General features: G+C 58.2%; 1 protein-coding gene across 1 annotated transcript in view; it reads right to left on the bottom strand.

Annotated features, from left to right (window-relative positions):
* WNK2 (WNK lysine deficient protein kinase 2) overlaps nucleotides 1-17,826 on the bottom strand; it is a 165,517-nt gene that overhangs the window by 117,790 nt on the left and 29,901 nt on the right. Inside the window, 1 exon segment of the mRNA XM_044920735.1 lies at nucleotides 17,589-17,807. Coding sequence (XP_044776670.1) covers nucleotides 17,589-17,807 — 219 coding nt within the window.

Below are 17,826 nucleotides of genomic sequence, written 5' to 3'. Positions count from 1 at the left end.
GATGGGGAGGAGGAAGAGATGGGGGAGGGGGCAGAGATGGGGGAGGGACAGAGATGGGGGAGGGGCAGAGATGGGGGAGGGGGCAGAGATGAGGGAGAGGGGGCAGAGATGAGGAGGGGGCAGAGATGAGGAGGGGGCAGAGATGGGGAGGGGGGCAGAGATGGAGGAGAGGCAGAGATGGGGGAGGGGGCAGAGATGGGGAGGGGGCAGAGATGGGGAGGGGCAGAGATGGGAGGGGACAGAGATGGGGGGCAGGGAGCGGCAGAGCCAGCGGCAGGGGGTGGGGGGGTTGTTAGGAGAGAGGCTGGTCAGTGGTGAGGAGGGAGGTACCAGCAGAGTGCCAGCAGCCCTGGCCCTCAGGCGGGGCACTGGAAAGCTGGTCTGCAATCCAGACTTCGGGGAGGGTGTGCGGAAGGCAGCACAGAGACCGGCCACGAACGTGAGCGCTTGTCTCACCTGAACACAACAGGTCCCGCAGACAGCGCTGACTCCCTCCAGCACGTGTGTGGCCCCGTGAAGGGCAGACAGAGGAGTGTGCACCACCCCCTGCAAGAGCCAGGTCTGGGGCAGGGGCCTAGACACTCCAAGGCTGAGCCCTCCCAGAGCCCCCCGGGCTGCAGGCAGGGGACGGACACCACAGCCCAGAGGTTCTGCCCGTGGAGCTCAGGCCCCGGCACCAGGCTCTCTCCAGAGGCTTCCCTGCCCTGCAATAGCTGCCTGGCCCCAGGCCTTTCTTCATTACCGGCGGCCACTGTCCCCAGGAGGGATGAGCCAGGAGGCTGCCTGCAAGGGCGGGCTCCCAGGGAGGGGCTGCCCCCTGCCCCCACGGCTCCTGGCCCCTCACACCCAGCGGTCAGGCCTTGCCCCTGAACCATCTGCATATCACCCCTCAGTGTCCCCTCATACCCACTGACCAGGCCAGGTGGTACGACACCCCGTGTGCCCTGGTGAACCACGCCCCCCCCACACACGCCACATACCTGGGCCCTGAGAGGCACTCCCGCAGGCTCCAGCCCTGCTCGCAGTGAGCCTCGCCCACAGCCCCCTGCGGTCCTCGCAGGGTGGGCCTTCCCGGGCCCTGGGTGCACGCTGTCCCTTGGCCCAAACAGCACACTGACTCTCTTCAATTCTGGGGCCAGAAGCAAGAAGGAAGCCTCCCGGCCAAGTCCAGGAGATACACACAGGGCCACCTCCTTCCGGGGCGCCTCGGAAGATCCATCCCTTGTCTGCATTCTAGAGGCCACCACGTCCTCCCGTCGGAAGGACCCCCAGCGGGTGACACCGGGCCCACCCAGATAAGCCAGGACCGTCCCCCATCTCAGGGTCCTCAAGGCAACCACATCCACAGGTTGGGGCATGGCCCGCGTCCGCCTGCCAGGCTGGTACCCTGCTGTGGCTTCAGGTCAGGAGGCTCCTCACAGAGCCTCCCATGGGGTCAGACTGCCAGCCCCATCTCCGCAGCCCCAGGCAGGGGGGCTCCAGCCTGCCCTCCCCACAGCTCACAGCGGGGGCTCTGAGCGGCCAACAGGAACCCTCGGCAAAGGCGCTCCAGGGCGGCGGAGGGCATCTCCAGCAACATAGGCTTCGTGGGCCTCGGAGTCCCCAAAACCCCAAGGATAAGCCGCCTCCCTGGGCCGCGGCCAGGGCTCCATGAGAGAAGGGAAGCAGGTCAGCACGGGGCTCCTGTGAGCTCTCAGGATACTGCCCCTGTGGTTATTACAACCATTAATAATTACACTCACAGACCAAGGTCTTTGAAAACCCTCGTGATTCAACCTCCACCGGACTACACCCATCGCAGCCCCACCCACAGGATTTTCCTTCCCCTGGAGAGAAAACGGAGCAGAAACCCTGCTGAAAGGCCGTCAGCTGCCGAACACCTGCCTGAAGTTCCGGCGGTTCCTGCCCTGCCCAAGGAGACAGACTCTCCCGCCCGGCGGGGCTATGGCCCGGCTGCCAGGACCCCGGCGTCTGCTCCCCTTCGGCAGGCCTGCCGCAACTTGGAAGCACCCACAGGGCAGACGGGCCTCCTCCCTGGCACGCCCACCCAGGACGACACACACGTGCACCCAGGCCGGCAAGGGGTGTGTTCCCTGCACACCTAGCAGGCAGAGAGGCCAGGATCCGGAGGGCCACGGGCGCAGGTGTGCAACGTGTCTGTGGCTGCCCAGCCGAGCCCACCGGGGCCCTACGGTGCCGGCCACGTGCTGACCCTCCACTGGGCTGTCGGCGCCCGTGCCAAGCCCCAGGCCCCCCGCCTTCTCCGAGCCTCTCCCCAGAGCCTGTGGCCAAGAGTCTGTCCCACGTTGCATCTGAAGGGCGAGACCCCTCTGTGACCTCTGGGCAGGCTGGCAGCCGTCGAAGAGGCCTGGCCGGTTCCAGGTAGAAGGCTGGCTCCACCTTGCCAAAGGGCCCCTGCTCCGCTCCCAGACACAAAGGGCCTGCCTCAAGACGCACGCACAAGCCGCTCCAGGAAGCAGCCCGCAGGGCCAGAACGTTCCAGTGTCCCCGTCTCAGTCCCCCTGGGAACAGAGCAGGCCTTTGTTTGCTATCTTCACCGTCATCAAATATTTACAGGGGCTCACAGGGCTACTTCAGGAAGGCCAGCCGGGAGCCAGCACCGCGCTTCCTGGGACACGCGGAGGCGCCGGTGAGCAGGCCGGGTGGCCAGGTGTGGCTTCCTGCAGGGCAGCCGCCGTGTCCCCAGGCCAGGGCGTGCCCACTGGGGCCCGGGGCCTTGCTGGCTGGACAAGAGCCCAGGGCCGGCAAGGGCCGGACAGCTCTTCACACCCAGACCTCCGGGGAGGCCGAGAGGTATGCATCCATCCTGGGCGGGCACGCAGGTGCCTCCTGCTGCCAAGGACAAGGGAGAGAGCAGCTGGGCGCCCGTGTCCACCCCAGCCTGCCTCTCACCTGTAACAGACCAAACTGAGCTGCCCCAGTGTCAGCAGCAGGAGCACAGACCCAAGACAGAGGACGCCAGGCACGGCGGGAAAGGGACCAGGGGGGTGGCTGGTACAGCGGGGCCGAGTGCCGAAGAGCATCGTGACGAGACCACGTGATCCACGTGTGAGAAAGTCTCGGGTGGCACGCGATGCCTGGGACAGAAGCGAGCGTGCGGCCTGAGCCCGGGACGCAGGTCTGCACCTGGTGGGGCCCAGACGCACTGACCTGCCCCCACGTTCCAGCAACGTCACCTCCAAAACAGCGGAGCAAAGAGCACTCCTCAGTCGCTCCGCATGTACAGAGTTCCAGCCGTCCCCGTTCTTTTTGAAGACTTTCACCATTTTCATTTGCTTTTCCTTCATTTTGTCTCTAGCAGACTTCCCTCAACTCCCGCGCTGTCCCTGAAGTGCCCACTGAGTTCGTACACCTTCTGACCTTCCCTTAATCTGTGCAGACCTGGCCCGTGGCCGCACACACCGCCACCCGGCCGGCGTGAGACGGCCCCAGCCCAGGCCACTGGGAGGAGAGCAGGTGCAGACAAGCTCCCTGGGCCCGCGCTCACGCGAGGACACGCCGTACGTGGGGTAGGCGGTCCACCGGCGCTCACAGGCCAGGCGTCTAACCCACAGACGGTCGGGGCACCGAGGCCAGAGGGCTTCAGGAGCAGGGCCGGGGAGCCCCGTCCCACGCCCCCCTGCACCCCTCCCCAGGGTCTTCACCCCTTCCAACTGCAAATCACTCACAGTAGCACACCTTTGCTAACGGGGGCCACGGTGTCCTCCATCGCCCTGTGATAAAACCACCATCCTGGCCACCCTCGCCCTCCCCACGTGGCCGCTGCAGGGTCAGGTCTGCTCGGCACCCACAAGGGACCATGGTCTGGCCCCCACACCTGGGTTCCGAGTCCCCACCCAGACCCCAAACTTCCAGTTCGGGAGTGGCTGAGAAGAAAAGGAACAGTCTGGATGGATGCTCCCAAGGAAACGTCTGGGAGCCTGACAGAGGGCAGTCGGCCACCCGCAAGGGCAGCTCTTTCCCCCAAGGGCCCCCACAGTCCATGCGGCAAGGCACCCTACATCACGTCAGAGAGCAAACATCCCACGGCAAATGCTGGTGTGGCCCCCACGCGGGTCACGGGCCCCGCGTGCCACCAGGGCCTGGGGGGTGGGGAGCAGCCTGCGTCCCCAGGACCCAAGAACATGCAGACTTCTAGACCATTCTGTCAGGTCCCCCACCAGGAGCGTGGGACAGCCGCCGCCCTGGGGAGGATTCCGGGGCGGGGGCGTCCTCCTCCAAGGGCCTCTCAGCAGCGCCAGGGGCCCCTCACGCTGTGAGAAACAATGACCCCGTGGTCCCCGAAAGTGGGTCGCTGGCATCGTGCAGAAAGGCTTCAGGACAACAGAGTTCTCCCTAAATCCAAGAACACAGGGCCCCCGTTGCCCCCCAGGAGACGCCCACTGGCCGCACCCCTGCTCTGTCCCTGCCCTCACTCCTCTCCCCCTCGAGTTTGCAATGCTCCTTCCAAGGCAGCCGAATTCTCTCTCTTGCTCCAAACCCGTCCAGACAGGTGTCTGTGGCTCCGAGCCGGCCAGCCTGACAAGGTGACTGCCCAGTCGGAAGACACAGCACGGTGGCCACCTTCCTTCTGGGGGCCCCAACAACAGCCCCGCTGAAGAGCCGCACCCCTCAGGGCACAGGAGAAGGGCCCCCGCGACGCATCAGGCCCCCGCCGGAGGCCAGCGCCCAGCTGCGGGCTGGGCTGGGGCTGAGGCCCCCCGAACTCGCCCCTGGGGACGGGGAGGCTGCTGGGCCCACGCACACTTGCGGGGGGCTCTCGCCAAAGCTGGGGCAGGTAGGGACCCCGGGCTGTGGGTGGTGATTCACCATCCCTGCACGTGTTAGCTCAGACGCCACAATCATGACTTTGCAAAAATACCAAAGAACATAAAAAAGAGGCAAGTAGGGCGGAGACCCAAGTGAACGCGGCCACGACGGAGAAGGAGGTTTGGGCGGGGTTTCAGCATCTGTCACATCACCATCTTTTCAGGAACATCCCTAGAGACGCCCCCTACCCGGGCGGTGGCCTCCTCCTCCATCCTCACAGCCCCCGCCCCCTGGAGGGGCCCAGTGCTGGCATGGGGAGGGGACGGGTGAACACGGCCCACCGGGGCTCCGGAGCATCAACAATCCAGCCCAAACAGGGGGCTGGCCCAAACCGGGAAGGGGGGAGGCCTGCAGCCCTGAGCCCCACAACAACCACACCCACAGCCCAGCTTCGTGGCAGAAGCCCCAGCGGCCTGGTTCAGGTCCCGCTCTGCTGCTGACCACCCCCGGGAAGGCGACCAGCATGAGCTTTCCAGAAATCTGGATGGTTCCAGACAGAGCATCCCTCAACCCCGAGGCCACGGGTCAGAGGTCGTGGGGGCAGCAGAGCGGCCCCTCGCAGAGACCCCAGTCTGCGTGCCCGCGGGGCGCCAGCCTGACCGGTGTCTGTGATCTGCACCCACGCCACCACGGGGCACCTCGCAGAGACGCAGCCCGAGTGTGGCCGCGTGGAAGCCTGGCGGCCCAGGACACGGTCTCTGTGGGAGAAAAAGGCAGTGCCATTAAGATTCAACAACAACGATAAAAAACAGTGGAGCGATTGTTCTAGATGAAATCGGCCATGACACACAGATGCAGCTCGTGACTCCTGACTGGACCCTGGATCCAAACGAGAAAACGGTCAGCTCCACTGGGGGCACAGCCCGCGTCAGGCGCGTGGCTGGTGGCATCCAAGTCAGGTGCGAGTGTGACACGGAGCTGTGGGTTAGCGGGCACGCAAGTGGCCCTCCGGGCGCGGGGGACACGGGCCAGGGGACACGCACGAGGAGCTACAGGACAAGCGCACGCATCAAGTTGTTAACGCCTGGCAGTCCAACTCTCCTAAGTTTCTCAAGGTAAAGTTTGTGGGGAAATGGAAGCGGAGTCGCTGGCAGAGGGAAGGAACTCTGATGAGGGGAGAGAGGAAGGTGGGGCTGCCCCTGCGGAGGGGATGGGGACGGTCGCCACGCAGACGCTGGGGGCAGGGCGGCAGGGGGTGCCCAGAAGCAGTGGGCGTGGGGGCTGCTCTGTTGGCGGGACAGGCCTGGGTGAAGGGCCTCATCACACACAGGCACCAACAGGGCCTCGGAGACGTGAGGTAACCGGGACAGACTCGGGCAGGCGCCCTCACGCAGCCTGCCCCCCTCCCTGCCAGCAAAACCCACCGTACCCAGCCCCAGGAACAGACTGAAATCCATCCATGGCCGCAAGCCTTCCCCAGATGCCCCTGCGGGGGGGGCCAGACCTTACCATCCATTCTAACCCGAGAGACCAAAGTCACTTACTGGTAAACAGTTTCCCTCGTGAATTAAAACACGGACACCTATCTACCCACTTGCTTCCTGCCTTCAAATGTGGCTGTGATGCCTGAAGCTATGGCAGCCTTTTTGCAGCCATGAGGCAATGGGCCTGTGGACAAATCCAACCCGCCTGAGGACAGTAGGGAAGAAAAACAGGAAAACACCACCAGGGCCCTTGGCTGGCCACCCCTCAGTCTCACATCCTGGGAATGATGAAAAGTCTGCATTGCTTAGCCACACTCGGTTCACAGCTCAGAATTTTCCCAGCTCATGTGCTCCTGAGCAAGAGCCAGAAAAGCAGGGAACCCGGGGAATAGTGGACACTGGAGGGGGACGGGTCCCTCCCCACAGCGTCCGGCCTGAGACGGCCCCACTGAGGAATGAGGCGGAACCCCCATCGTATCTGCCACAGAGCCAAGACATGCCACGGGGGCATACACCTCCCAAGCAATATTTGGCTGCCACGGCGCTCCCCAGAGCCCGTCCCAGTCCCATGAAGCAATGGGAAAAGAAAAGGCAAGGGGGCAGGGCCTCCGACAGCCCCTTGAGAGCTTCGCAACACAGCAGGCATTTTAAAGGCTCTGAGAAGTACCGCAACAGCAATGCCTGCCTGACCCAGTACTCCTCAAGCCAAGTGTCGATTGACACTCCCTCTGCACAGCAAACCTCTATACACATACGTGAGATGACGATGCAGGGAAGAGAAGCCTGGGCCACGCCACCAGCCACGGCCCCACTGTGAGAGCTACCCCCCCCACCCCATGCCGAGCCTCCTCACCTGTAAAAGCAGAGTCCCCAAATCTCTCATGGTGGTTCTGAAGACCCAGTGAGCTCACGGGTGGTCTCGGAGTCCAAGAAAGTCCTCCACACCCCCGCCCTGCCTGCGGCCGGCTGACGGCCATGCACAGACCTCCCTGAGGAGGAGGCCCCCAACCAAGGCAGCCTGCATAAACCATCAGGACTCAGGGGCACCGAGCCTCACCCGGCGCCCCCTCGACCACACTGGCTCCTTGGCCCACCCGTGTGTCTGGGCAGGGCTCATACCATGACATCTTTATTTCTGGGGCCTCCTGAACACTTTGGGGAATACACCCAGCTCAGGGGGAGGCAGGCATGAAAGGGACCACCTGTCTGGACCCTCCTGGCACCAACACCCCTGGGACAGACCCTCAGGGAGCCAGAGCCGGTCCCCTGTGGCCTGCAACACTCAGTCCAGCCCCGGCTTCTCCCCACCCTGCCAGCACTGAGAACTTTCTAGAACAGCAAAGACGGCAACAAACCCCAACCACAGCCTCCCCTTGAAAACTAACAGCGTTAGGGGCACCTGGGTGGCTCAGTCGGTTAAGCGTCTGCCTTCGGCTCAGGTCATGGTCCCAGGGTCCTGGGATCGAGCCCCGCATCGCGCTCCCTGCTCCGCGGGAAGCCTGCTTCTCCCTCTCCCACTCCCCCTGCTTGTGTTCCCTCTCTCGCTGTATCTCTCTCTGTCAAATAAATAAATAAAATCTTTAAAAAAAAAAAAGAAAAAAGAAAACTAACAGCGTTAAAAGACCCTTCAGAAACAAAAAGATTTTAAAACCTGTCACACCCTGATGGGGCACCTGGGTGGCTCAGTCGGTTAGGCGTCCGACTCTTGATTTCGGCTCAGGTCTTGCCCTCGGGGTCGTGAGACGGAGCCCCTGTCAGGTTCCGTGCTCAGCGGGGCGTCTGCTGAGGTTTCTCTCTCTCCCTCCCTCTGCCTTTCCCCTACACGCACACCCTCTCCCTCTCTAAAACGAAATCTTAAGAAAACGAATGAATGAATGAAACACACACACACACAGACACGGACACCCTGTGACTGCAGCTGCAGGACACCGAGTGTGTGTGCGCGCACACGGCTCGACGGAATGAGGAATGTCTGCAAACTTCTTTAAGACGGCCGTCACCATTGCTTTTTCAATTTAACAATTTTTAGAGAGGTTCCAGGGCTGTGGAAAGGTTTGGCAGAAAGCGCAGAATTCGCACGTACTCCCTGCCAAGCCCCCACGGCCTCCCTCCGTCGACCTGGCGCGCTGGGTACACGGACGACAACGGACATGTGCACACGGGTTCATTATCACCACCCGGAGCCTACGGTGTGCATCAGGTTCACCCCTGGCGCTGGAAGTTCTGCGGTTCGAACACGTGTTTGAGGACACTTGTCACAGCACCACTCAGAGTCGTTTCACTGCCTAGAATTGCTCTGAGCTCCCCGCCCACCCGCAGCTACCACTGACCCCTTTCCCGGCCACAGCTGCGCCTTCTCCCGAACTCCTGCAGCTGGACTCACACAGGACTTCTCCAACTGGCTTCTTTGGCTTAATAATGTGCATCTAGGTAGGATTCACTTCTGTCTTCTCATGACTTAGTAGCGCATTTCTTTTTAGTGCTGAGTAATGTTTCCTCGTCTGGATGGACCACAGTTTATTTGTCCACCACCCACTGAAGGATGCCTTGGATGCTTCCAAGTTTTGGCGATTATGAATAAAGCTGCTGTAAACATCCGTGTGCAGGATTTTGTGTAGAGTTAAGTTTTTAGCTCATTTGGGTCAACACCTAGGGTTTGCTTGGTGGATCCAATGGTAACAGTGTGTTTCGTTTTGTTGTTAAGATTTTATTTATTTGAGAGCGCGTGAGAGAGCACGAGCAGGGGGAGGGGCCGACGGAGAGGGAGAAGCAGACTCTCAGCTGAGCAGGGAGCCCGATGCAGGGCTCAATCCCAGGACCCCGAGATCATGACCTGAGCCAACAGCAGACGCTTCACCAACCCAGCCACGCAGGTGCTTCGAGTGTGTTTGGTCTCATACGAAGCCGCAGCGTGGGTCTGCGTTCCCTGCAGCCATGACTGGGCTCTTGCCACTCCGAGTCCTCGCCAGCAGTTGGTCTTGTCAGTGCCCTGGATTTTGGCCGTTGTAGTAGGCATGCAGTGGAATCTTGTTATAATTTGCATTTCCCTGATGACGCAGGATGTGGAGCATCTTCTCATGCGCTTATCTGCCGCCCGTATGTCTTCTCTGGTGAGGTGTCAATTAAGAAAGGTCTTTGGCCCATTTTTTAATCAGGTTGTTCATTCTCTTATTGTTGAGTTTTAGGAATTCCTTGTATATCACAGTAAACTTTTTTTTTTAATAGATCATGCCCTTGGTTTATACCTAAAATATCATTACCAAGAGTATCACCCTGACACCAAACAAGACAAAGACCTCACAATAAAAGAGAACTACACGCCAATATCCCTGATGAACATAGAGGCAAAAATCCTCCACAAAATACCAGCAAACTGAATCCAACAGTACATTTAAAAAACATTCACCACAATCAAGTGGGATTTATTCCTGGGATGCAAGGGTGGTTCAGCATTCACAAATCAATCAACACGATACATCACATCAATAAGAGGAAGAACAAGAACAATACGATCATTTCAACAGATGCAGAAAGAGCATTTGAGAAAGTACAGCACCCATTCATGATAAAAGCTCTCAACAAAGTAGGTTTAGAGAGAACATACCTCAGCTAAATATACGTGTGTATATAAACCCACAGCTAACATATTCAATGGGGAAAAACTGAGAGCTCTTCCCCCTAACGTCAGGAACAAGACAAGGATGTTTCCTCTCATCAGTACTGTTCATCACAGTACTGGAAGTCCTAGCCACAGCAATCAGACAAGAAAAAGAAATAAAAGGCATCCAAACTGGTAAGGAAGAAATAAAAATTTCACTATTTGTAGATGACATGATATTCTATATAGAATCCCTAAAGACTCCACCAAAAAAACTACTAGAACTGATAAATGAAATCAGTAAAGTCACAGGATACAAAATTAATATACAGAAATTTGTTGCATTTCTATACACTAATAATGAAACAGCAGAAAGAGAAATTCAGAAAATCCCATTTACAATTGCACCCAAAATAATAAGATACCTAGGGATAAACCTAACCAAGGAGGTGAAAGACCTGTACTCTGAAAACTATAAAACACTGATGAAGGAAATTGAGGAGGACACAAAGAAATGGAAAGACATTCCATACTCATGGATTAGAAGAACAAATACTCTTAAAATGTCTTATACTCCCCAAAGCAACCTACACATTTAATGCAATCCTTATCAAAATACCAACAGTTGGGATGCCTGGGTGGCTCAGTTGGTTGAGTGTCCGACTCTTGATCTCAGCTCAGGTCTTGATCTCAGGGTTGTGAGTTCAAGCCCCGCACTGGGCTCCACGCTGGGTGTGGAGCCTACTTAAAAAAAAAAAAAATACCAACAACATTTTTCACAGAAATAGAACAAACAATCCTAAAATTTATATGGAACTACAAAAGACCCCGCATAGCCAAAGCACTTTTGAAAAAGAAAAGCAAAGGTGGACGCATCACAATTCCACACTTCAAGTTATATTACAGAACTATAGTGATTAAAACAGTATGGTGCTGGCACAGAAAGAGACACAAAGATCAATAGAACAGAATAGAGAACACAAAAATGAACCCACAATTATATGGTCAATTAATCTACTACAAAGGAGGCAAGAATATGCAATGGGGAAAAAAAAAACAGTCTCTTCACCAAATGGCATTGAGAAAACTAGACAGCTACATGCAAAAGAATTAAACTGGATCACTTTCTTTCATCATACACAAAAATAAATTCAAAATGGATTAAAGACCTAAATGTGAGACCCAAAGCCATAAAAATCCTAGAAAGGAGCACAGGCAGTAATGTCTCTGACATTGGCCACAGCAACATTTTTCTAGATACGTCTCCTGAGGCAAGAGAAACAAAAGCAAAAATGAACTACTGAGACAGCATCAAGATAAAAAGCTTCTACGCAATCAAGGAAACAATCAACAAAACTAAAAGTCAGCCTATGGAAATGGGAGAAGATATCTGACAATGATATATCCAATAAGGGGTTAGTATCCAAACTATATAAGAAACTTACCAAATTCAACCCAAAGAATAATCCAGTCAAGAAACAGGCAGAAGACACGAATAGACATTTTTCCAAAGAAGACATCCTGATGGCCAACAAACACGTGAAAAGACGCTCAACATCACTCATCATCAGGGAAATACAAATCAAAACTACAATGAGATATCCCCTCACACCTGTCAGGATGGTTAAATTTAACAACACTGGGAACAGCAGGTGTAGGTAGGGATGTGGAGAAAGGGGAACCCTCTTGCACTGTTGGTGGGAATGCAAACAGTCACCTTGGAAAACAGTATGGAGGTTCCTCAAAAAGTTGAAAATAGAGCTACGATCCAGCAATTGCACTACTGTGTATTTACCCAAAGAATACAAAATACTAATTCAAAGGGATACATGCACCCCGAAGTTTATAAGCAACATTATTTACAATAGCCAAATTATGAAACAGCCCAAATGTCCACCAACTGATGAATGGATAAAGAAGATGTGGTGTGTATATACAATGGAATATTACTCAGCAATCCAAAAGAATGACATCTTGCTATTTGCAATGACATGGATGGAGCTAGAGAGTATTATGCTAAGCGAAATACCATAAGAGTTCACTCATATGTGGAATTTAAGAAACAAAACAAGTGAGCAAAGGGGAAAAAAAGAGAGACAAACCAAGAAATGGACCCTTAACTACAGAGAACACAAAGCTGGTACCACTGGGCGGGGGGGGGGGGGGGGAGGGGGGGGGGGGGGGAAACAGGTGATGGGGATGAAGGAGGGCACTTGTGATGAGCACCAGGTGTTGTACGGAAATGTTAAATCACTATATTGCACACCTGAAACTAATATAACACTGTCTTTACTGGAACTTAGATAAAATAAGGTAAAATAACATAAGCCATTGCCAAGTGCATGGCCACCTAGATTTTCTCTGATACCTTCTAGGAGTTTTGAAGTTTCGCACTTTGCATTTAGGTCTATGGTCCATTTTGAGTTAATTTTTGTGAAAAGAGGTCTCTGTGTGGATTCACTCTTGTGTGTGTGGACGTCCAGTGGTTCCAACACCATTTGTTGAAGACACTGTCTCTGCCCCTCTGAGTTGCCTCTCCTCCTTCATCAAAGGCTGGTTAACTCCATTATGTGGGTCTGTTTCCAGGCTCTCTGCTCTGTTGCACTGAACTATTTGTCTATTCTCTCGCCAATACACTGTCTTCGTCTTTCTTTTATTCTTTTCCAAAAAAACTTAACATGTGTTTGAAGAAACCTGACATAAATTAGAGGCAGTGATCAAGTAGCCCGGAAAATCTTAGAATGCAACCCTCCCGGGAACAGAACCGGATTTGAAAACTATTTTAAGTGAGAAAACCTGCAGCCAACCCTCAGGTTCCAACCTCAGATGGGCTGTGCTTCTGTTCTGAACCATCCTCCAGGCGGCCTGTCCGCCCAAAATACAGCCCCTCGCAGGTCTGTAGCAGAGGCCGATCCTAACCTGTTTCTTAAGAGACTCCAGCTGCTGTGCTCACACCTTCTCTTACTGGCCGCTCAGATGATGAGGCAGCGGCAGCCAGGTGCTGGGGCAGAGTACAGGGCCCCGCCCGCCTGCCTGCACCTGGAGGGCCCTGCACCAGCCTGGGACCAACTCCTGCCTGCAGGCAGGCCTCCATGCTCCCCGAGGGCCAGCTGGCTCTCCACTTCAACCTCTGCTTTGTACACTTAGGTGGGGGGGGGGGGGCTTCACTCTGCTCTGTGCTCAATGCCAAACACTTGTCAAGAGTCCCTATGACCCCATGATGGTCGGGCAGCACCAGCCCCACTGCACAAACAGGTAAACCAAGGCTCACAAAGGCAGGTGTCCTCCCCAAGATCTCCCCACCGGGAAGCTGTGGGCCTGGGGTGCAAACGCAGCAGGGGCCCTGCTCTGGGGTGTTTGTGCGCACAGAGCAGGGTGCCCCGTCTGGCTGCAAGGCTCCTGAATGCCCCTTCCCAGCACCCCAGGGAGACGCCAGTTTCCACCTCCTCACTCAGCCCAGCGGCTGGCAAAGGAGACCCAGGCGCACGGCCCAAACCTCTGCAGACTGGGTCAAGTTCTGCTCCCTCAAAGAGGTGACTTGAAACTCCATGTTGTCACCCTGGGCATCATCCAGCTTCAGCCTACAGCTGGCCCAAGCAAAGGCCCCAAGAGAGGCCCATGGCCACGCACAAAGCCACAAGTCCGAGCCATCTGGAAGGTAAGTGGCAGGCACAGGGCCAGCCCCGCCAGCCCAGGACCGCAGGATGGCCTCTCGCCACGCCCACGCCCTCGCCGCCCGCAGGCTTCTAGAAAACACCCCTCCTCCATGAAAACCTGGCTCTCCCACCACGCTGTGGTCTGCCCTGCTCTCTGTGGTACCCCAGCCTGGAACTAGGGCACCGTTCAGCAAATGCCGCTGCACCGCCAACAGGGGACCAGGCATCTGGAACCTTCTGGAACATTCCCCACCCACTTAGCAGTTTTTCTTCTCTCCACCATCATGTTCTAGCTAGCAGCCCACCTGCAAAGCTCGTACACCTGAGTAAGCCTAAGCCACGACCGGGAAATGACACGGGGGCGGGGGGTGGAGACCATCAGCCCGCCACACTAGGAAGTCTGGGGTCCTTGTCGTGGGTCCCACGTTACTTGGCAGTCAGCCCCGAGCCAGGCTCAGCCCACTGCCCCAGATGCCAGGACCTCTGAGGATGCCCCAAAAGGCACACACTGAGCAGCGGAAACACCTGCTTCTAACAGGAAACAAGCCACGGCATCCAGGGCGCCCCCAACGGTGACCCCCAGCTCCGGGTGCTCATCTATCACCGCCGACCACACGCACCTCACCAACACCCCGTTGCTGCAAAGGCAGGGAGGGGGAGAAGGCCCGTCTACACAGGTCTCTCAGGCAAGCAAACCGGAACCGTGAGGTGCCCGGCACGAGAAACATGGCTCAAGAAAGCAAGCTCTAAGCATCCGACGCCAGCAAGCAAGGCCAGTCCCCTCCGTGTGTCTGCAGCCCCGGGTCAGGCTGCTCGCGGCCACTCTGACAGCAGACCAGGCCCCCGAGGGGACTGCCCAAGCCCGCGTGTGAAGCCGCCCAGCGTCACGCGACGTGTCCGTGGCCACAGGGGTCCCCACTAGGCTGAGGACAGCGAGGGCCCCGGTGCGCCGCGCACACCACCCGCAACGAGCCTCCCAGGGCGCAGGGCCTGGCCCGCCCCTTGGGAGCCCAGTCACCTCTGGGCAATGCAGAGCAGCAGGCCCACTCCACGACAGCACCTGCGGGGTCTGCGAGCCCGTCTTTAGGACTCACCCAGCCCCACAAGAGCCCTGCGAGTGCTCTGAGCAGAGGCTCAAGGAGCAACACCCCCATGCGGCAAAACGACCCCCACCCTGCACATGGGCCTAAACACCAGCACAGAAACACAGTCCCAGGCGCCCCCCCCAGGAGGCAGTGCCCAGTCCGGCAAGAGCAGCTCCCAAACCCTTCTGCGGGGAGGCCCCATCTTCCCTGAAGGCAGGGGCCCATGGACAGGAGGGGGCAGCATCCCCGGAGGGCGCTGAAAACCAAGACTGTGTCCAGGATCCTGAGGAAGACTCAGAAGGAGCAGGTGACCCAGGAAAGGCCAGCAGCCCGCCTCCGACATGGCTTCCAGGTGCCAGCCAGGTTTCCTGGGGACCCACACCAGCTCGGAGGGGGCAGTAGGCCAGAAGGTGCCCTCAGACACCCCAGACAGTGTCGGTGGTCAAGATCCGCCGCAACACGGGCCCAGAGTCTACAAAGGACTGGCACTAGCCAAGGACAGCCCGGGGACGAGGGAAATGTGCGCCAGAGCTCTGGGGCGTGCACTCCCCCTGCTATCAGAGCTCGTTCTGCTGCCTGGACAAAAGTTCATTCAAAAGCAGACAGGGAAGTGATACTTTAAAATGGCTTCCCTAGAAAATGAGCGTGAGCTTTGGCCACCTAGAAAATTCGGGAGGTGATGTGTCTTGCTGCAAAGCCCTTCCAACACAGATTTATGGAAGCAAATCGGACGTTACAGGAATCTTTCGTCCTGCAAGCCAGACTATTCGGTCTAGAGATGCAGCCTTGGAAACCCCTCGGGCAGGGCACCCTGGCAGAAGAGTGGGTGAGCCCTCCTCCGTCCGGCAGAGGCCAGCAGGTGCAGATGCCCCCCAGCATCCTGAGGGCAGGAGGAGGAAACAGACTTTTGGGGCGTTCCAAAGCTGCCAGCCAAGGCACTCCTGGGGGCTGAGGAAGGGGGGGTCAGAGGGTGGGAAGAATCCTGCAAAGCTCCCCATGCTGAAGGCAACACTCCCAGTGACCTCCACTGGGATCCCTGACACCCAGCCATCCTGGGGGCCGACAGAGGATGGACATCTCCACACTGTGCAGGAGGAAACCCCTTCCCCAGGCTCAGAGCCAACAAGCCATACCTGTCGCCCTCTCTCGGTGCACAGGGGTCCCAGAGATCCAACCCTCACCTCCTCCACTAAGGACGGCCTCACCGGGCTGGACGCCTCCTCCCATGATGCTACACTCCCCCCTTACCCTCCCACTCTCTGTGTCCTCGATGGTGACCTTGGGGGTCCTCAACAATTAACAGGGTAAATAACAGCCTCCTTGTCGGTGAGGTGGCAGCATGCCGCTCCAGATCCCAGCTCAGAACAGCCCAGCAGAGGCAGCTGACCCCAGATGCTGCCCATGGACCTGGAGGAAACGTCAGATGCCCGGTCACTCAGAGAGGTACAAGGACGGTTTCCTGCCAACGGGGGCTCCCAGTACCTCCTGTTCAAGAACGGCCACCAGACGGATGGCGAGCCTTCTCCAACCTTCCTACTACCACCCAGAGTCCAGGCATAAAAGACCCCTGGACGGCAGCCAGGCTCCAGGCCCGTGCTCTGCTCAGGACCCAGAAGCAGGGCCGCCCGCCTTGCCTTACAGGGTATGGGAACTAGAAACCCTTCCGAGGGTCACGTGGGCCTGCAATGCCTCGTTGCTGCTGAGGCCTACCTCAGATACCGCTGCCGCTCCCTGGCTCCTGCCCACCGCCCTGCACCAGCAGGTGCCCACAGCACCACGCAGGGCGACGCGGGGCCACGCAGGGCCACTTGGCGAGAGGGAGAAGGCGGGAAGGGAAGGCGCAGGGCCACGCTCTAAACCTGGGCTCCTCTGCTCCTCCCCGGTCCTCCCTGACCCACACAGCAGCGCCATCGCTGGCCAGGGCCCCCAGACCACAAACCACCGAAGCCACCCCTCCACAGGGCCCAGAATCATCCACAGCCATGAGGAAGGAGCGCTCAGTCCCTCCTGAAGGCCTCCACAGGACGCCACCAGCCCTGCCAAGAAAACTCCACATTGCCACTGCAAAACCGAGGACTGCAGGAAGGGCTGGCATCTGGAGCTCTCTGCCTCTGGAGAAAGGCCAAGGACAGGTCGACACCCACCAAATCGGGGAGCTCGCACACATGCAAGCCACACTGCAGGGGCCCAAGAGACAGAGCAACCAAATCCCGTTTCGGAGCCAAAAAGGCAGGCGGCCTGCAGTGTGGCGGGCTGCCCTGCATCAGGCCTGGAAGGCCCTGCTAACTTTACAGGGTGCTGCCGTAGCTTTACAGCCGGGCAGCCAGCTCTCGCACAGGACAGCCCCGTGCCTGACAGCTGACCCCCCCACGAGGGAGGGCCCCGTAAACACCCGCTGACAGGCACGGTCCTGGCTTCCAAGGCTGGCCCAGGCAGCTCGGGTTACCGTTTATATAATCTCATAGGGCTGGGGCTTGACACAGCCAACGTGAGGGCAAGGTTATGAAAAACGCACGTCCGGGGCCTTCGCATTAAAAAAAAATCCCACCCGCATTTCGTACGACTTGGTTTTAAGACCGCTCGCACATCCATTTTGTGAAACAGTGGGCCCTGCAGGAACCAAGAGGCCCCTGACGCACCCAGGCCTGGCAGCCCCACCTCGCACAGACCTCGGCTCAGCAGCAGCCCCTCAAGCATCCCCAGCTGGGGCACCTCCACCTTTGGACCCCAGAGCGCCTGGAACACAGGGCCCCCACACTGCGGCTTCGCGTACAGACCCCCTGGGTGGGTACAGGCAGACGGACGCGCCCTCCAAGTGCCCACTCCTCCGCGTGGACCCACACGCTGGGAGGTCCGCCCTCGACCGCACACGCGGTGCGCACGCACAGAATGACACGCGCGGCTGCCCCCGAAGGCCCGACGCGCGGCCCCGCACAGGAGCAGGGCCGCGCGGGGACGCGCTCGCCCACCCCCCACCTGCGGCCAGCGCCCTCACCTGCAGCTCGCACCAGGCCACCTCCACCCAGGTCTCCGTGTCCAGCCCCTTGTAGACCGTCTTGAACGAGCCGCGGCCCAGTTCGATGTCGAACTTGAGGAAGCGGCCGTCCAGGGAGGTGGCCACGGCCTTGAGGTCGTCCTCGTCGTCGTCCTCCTCCTCGGGCTCGTCCCGGCGTGTGCGCCCAGGCTCCGGCCTCGCCTCGGACGCCGCCGCGTCCTCCCGCCCCGCGGCCGCC

Source organism: Neomonachus schauinslandi, chromosome 13, assembly GCF_002201575.2.
Source record: "Neomonachus schauinslandi chromosome 13, ASM220157v2, whole genome shotgun sequence".
Lineage (NCBI taxonomy): Eukaryota > Metazoa > Chordata > Mammalia > Carnivora > Phocidae > Neomonachus > Neomonachus schauinslandi.
This window is presented reverse-complemented; position numbering and strand designations above follow the sequence as displayed.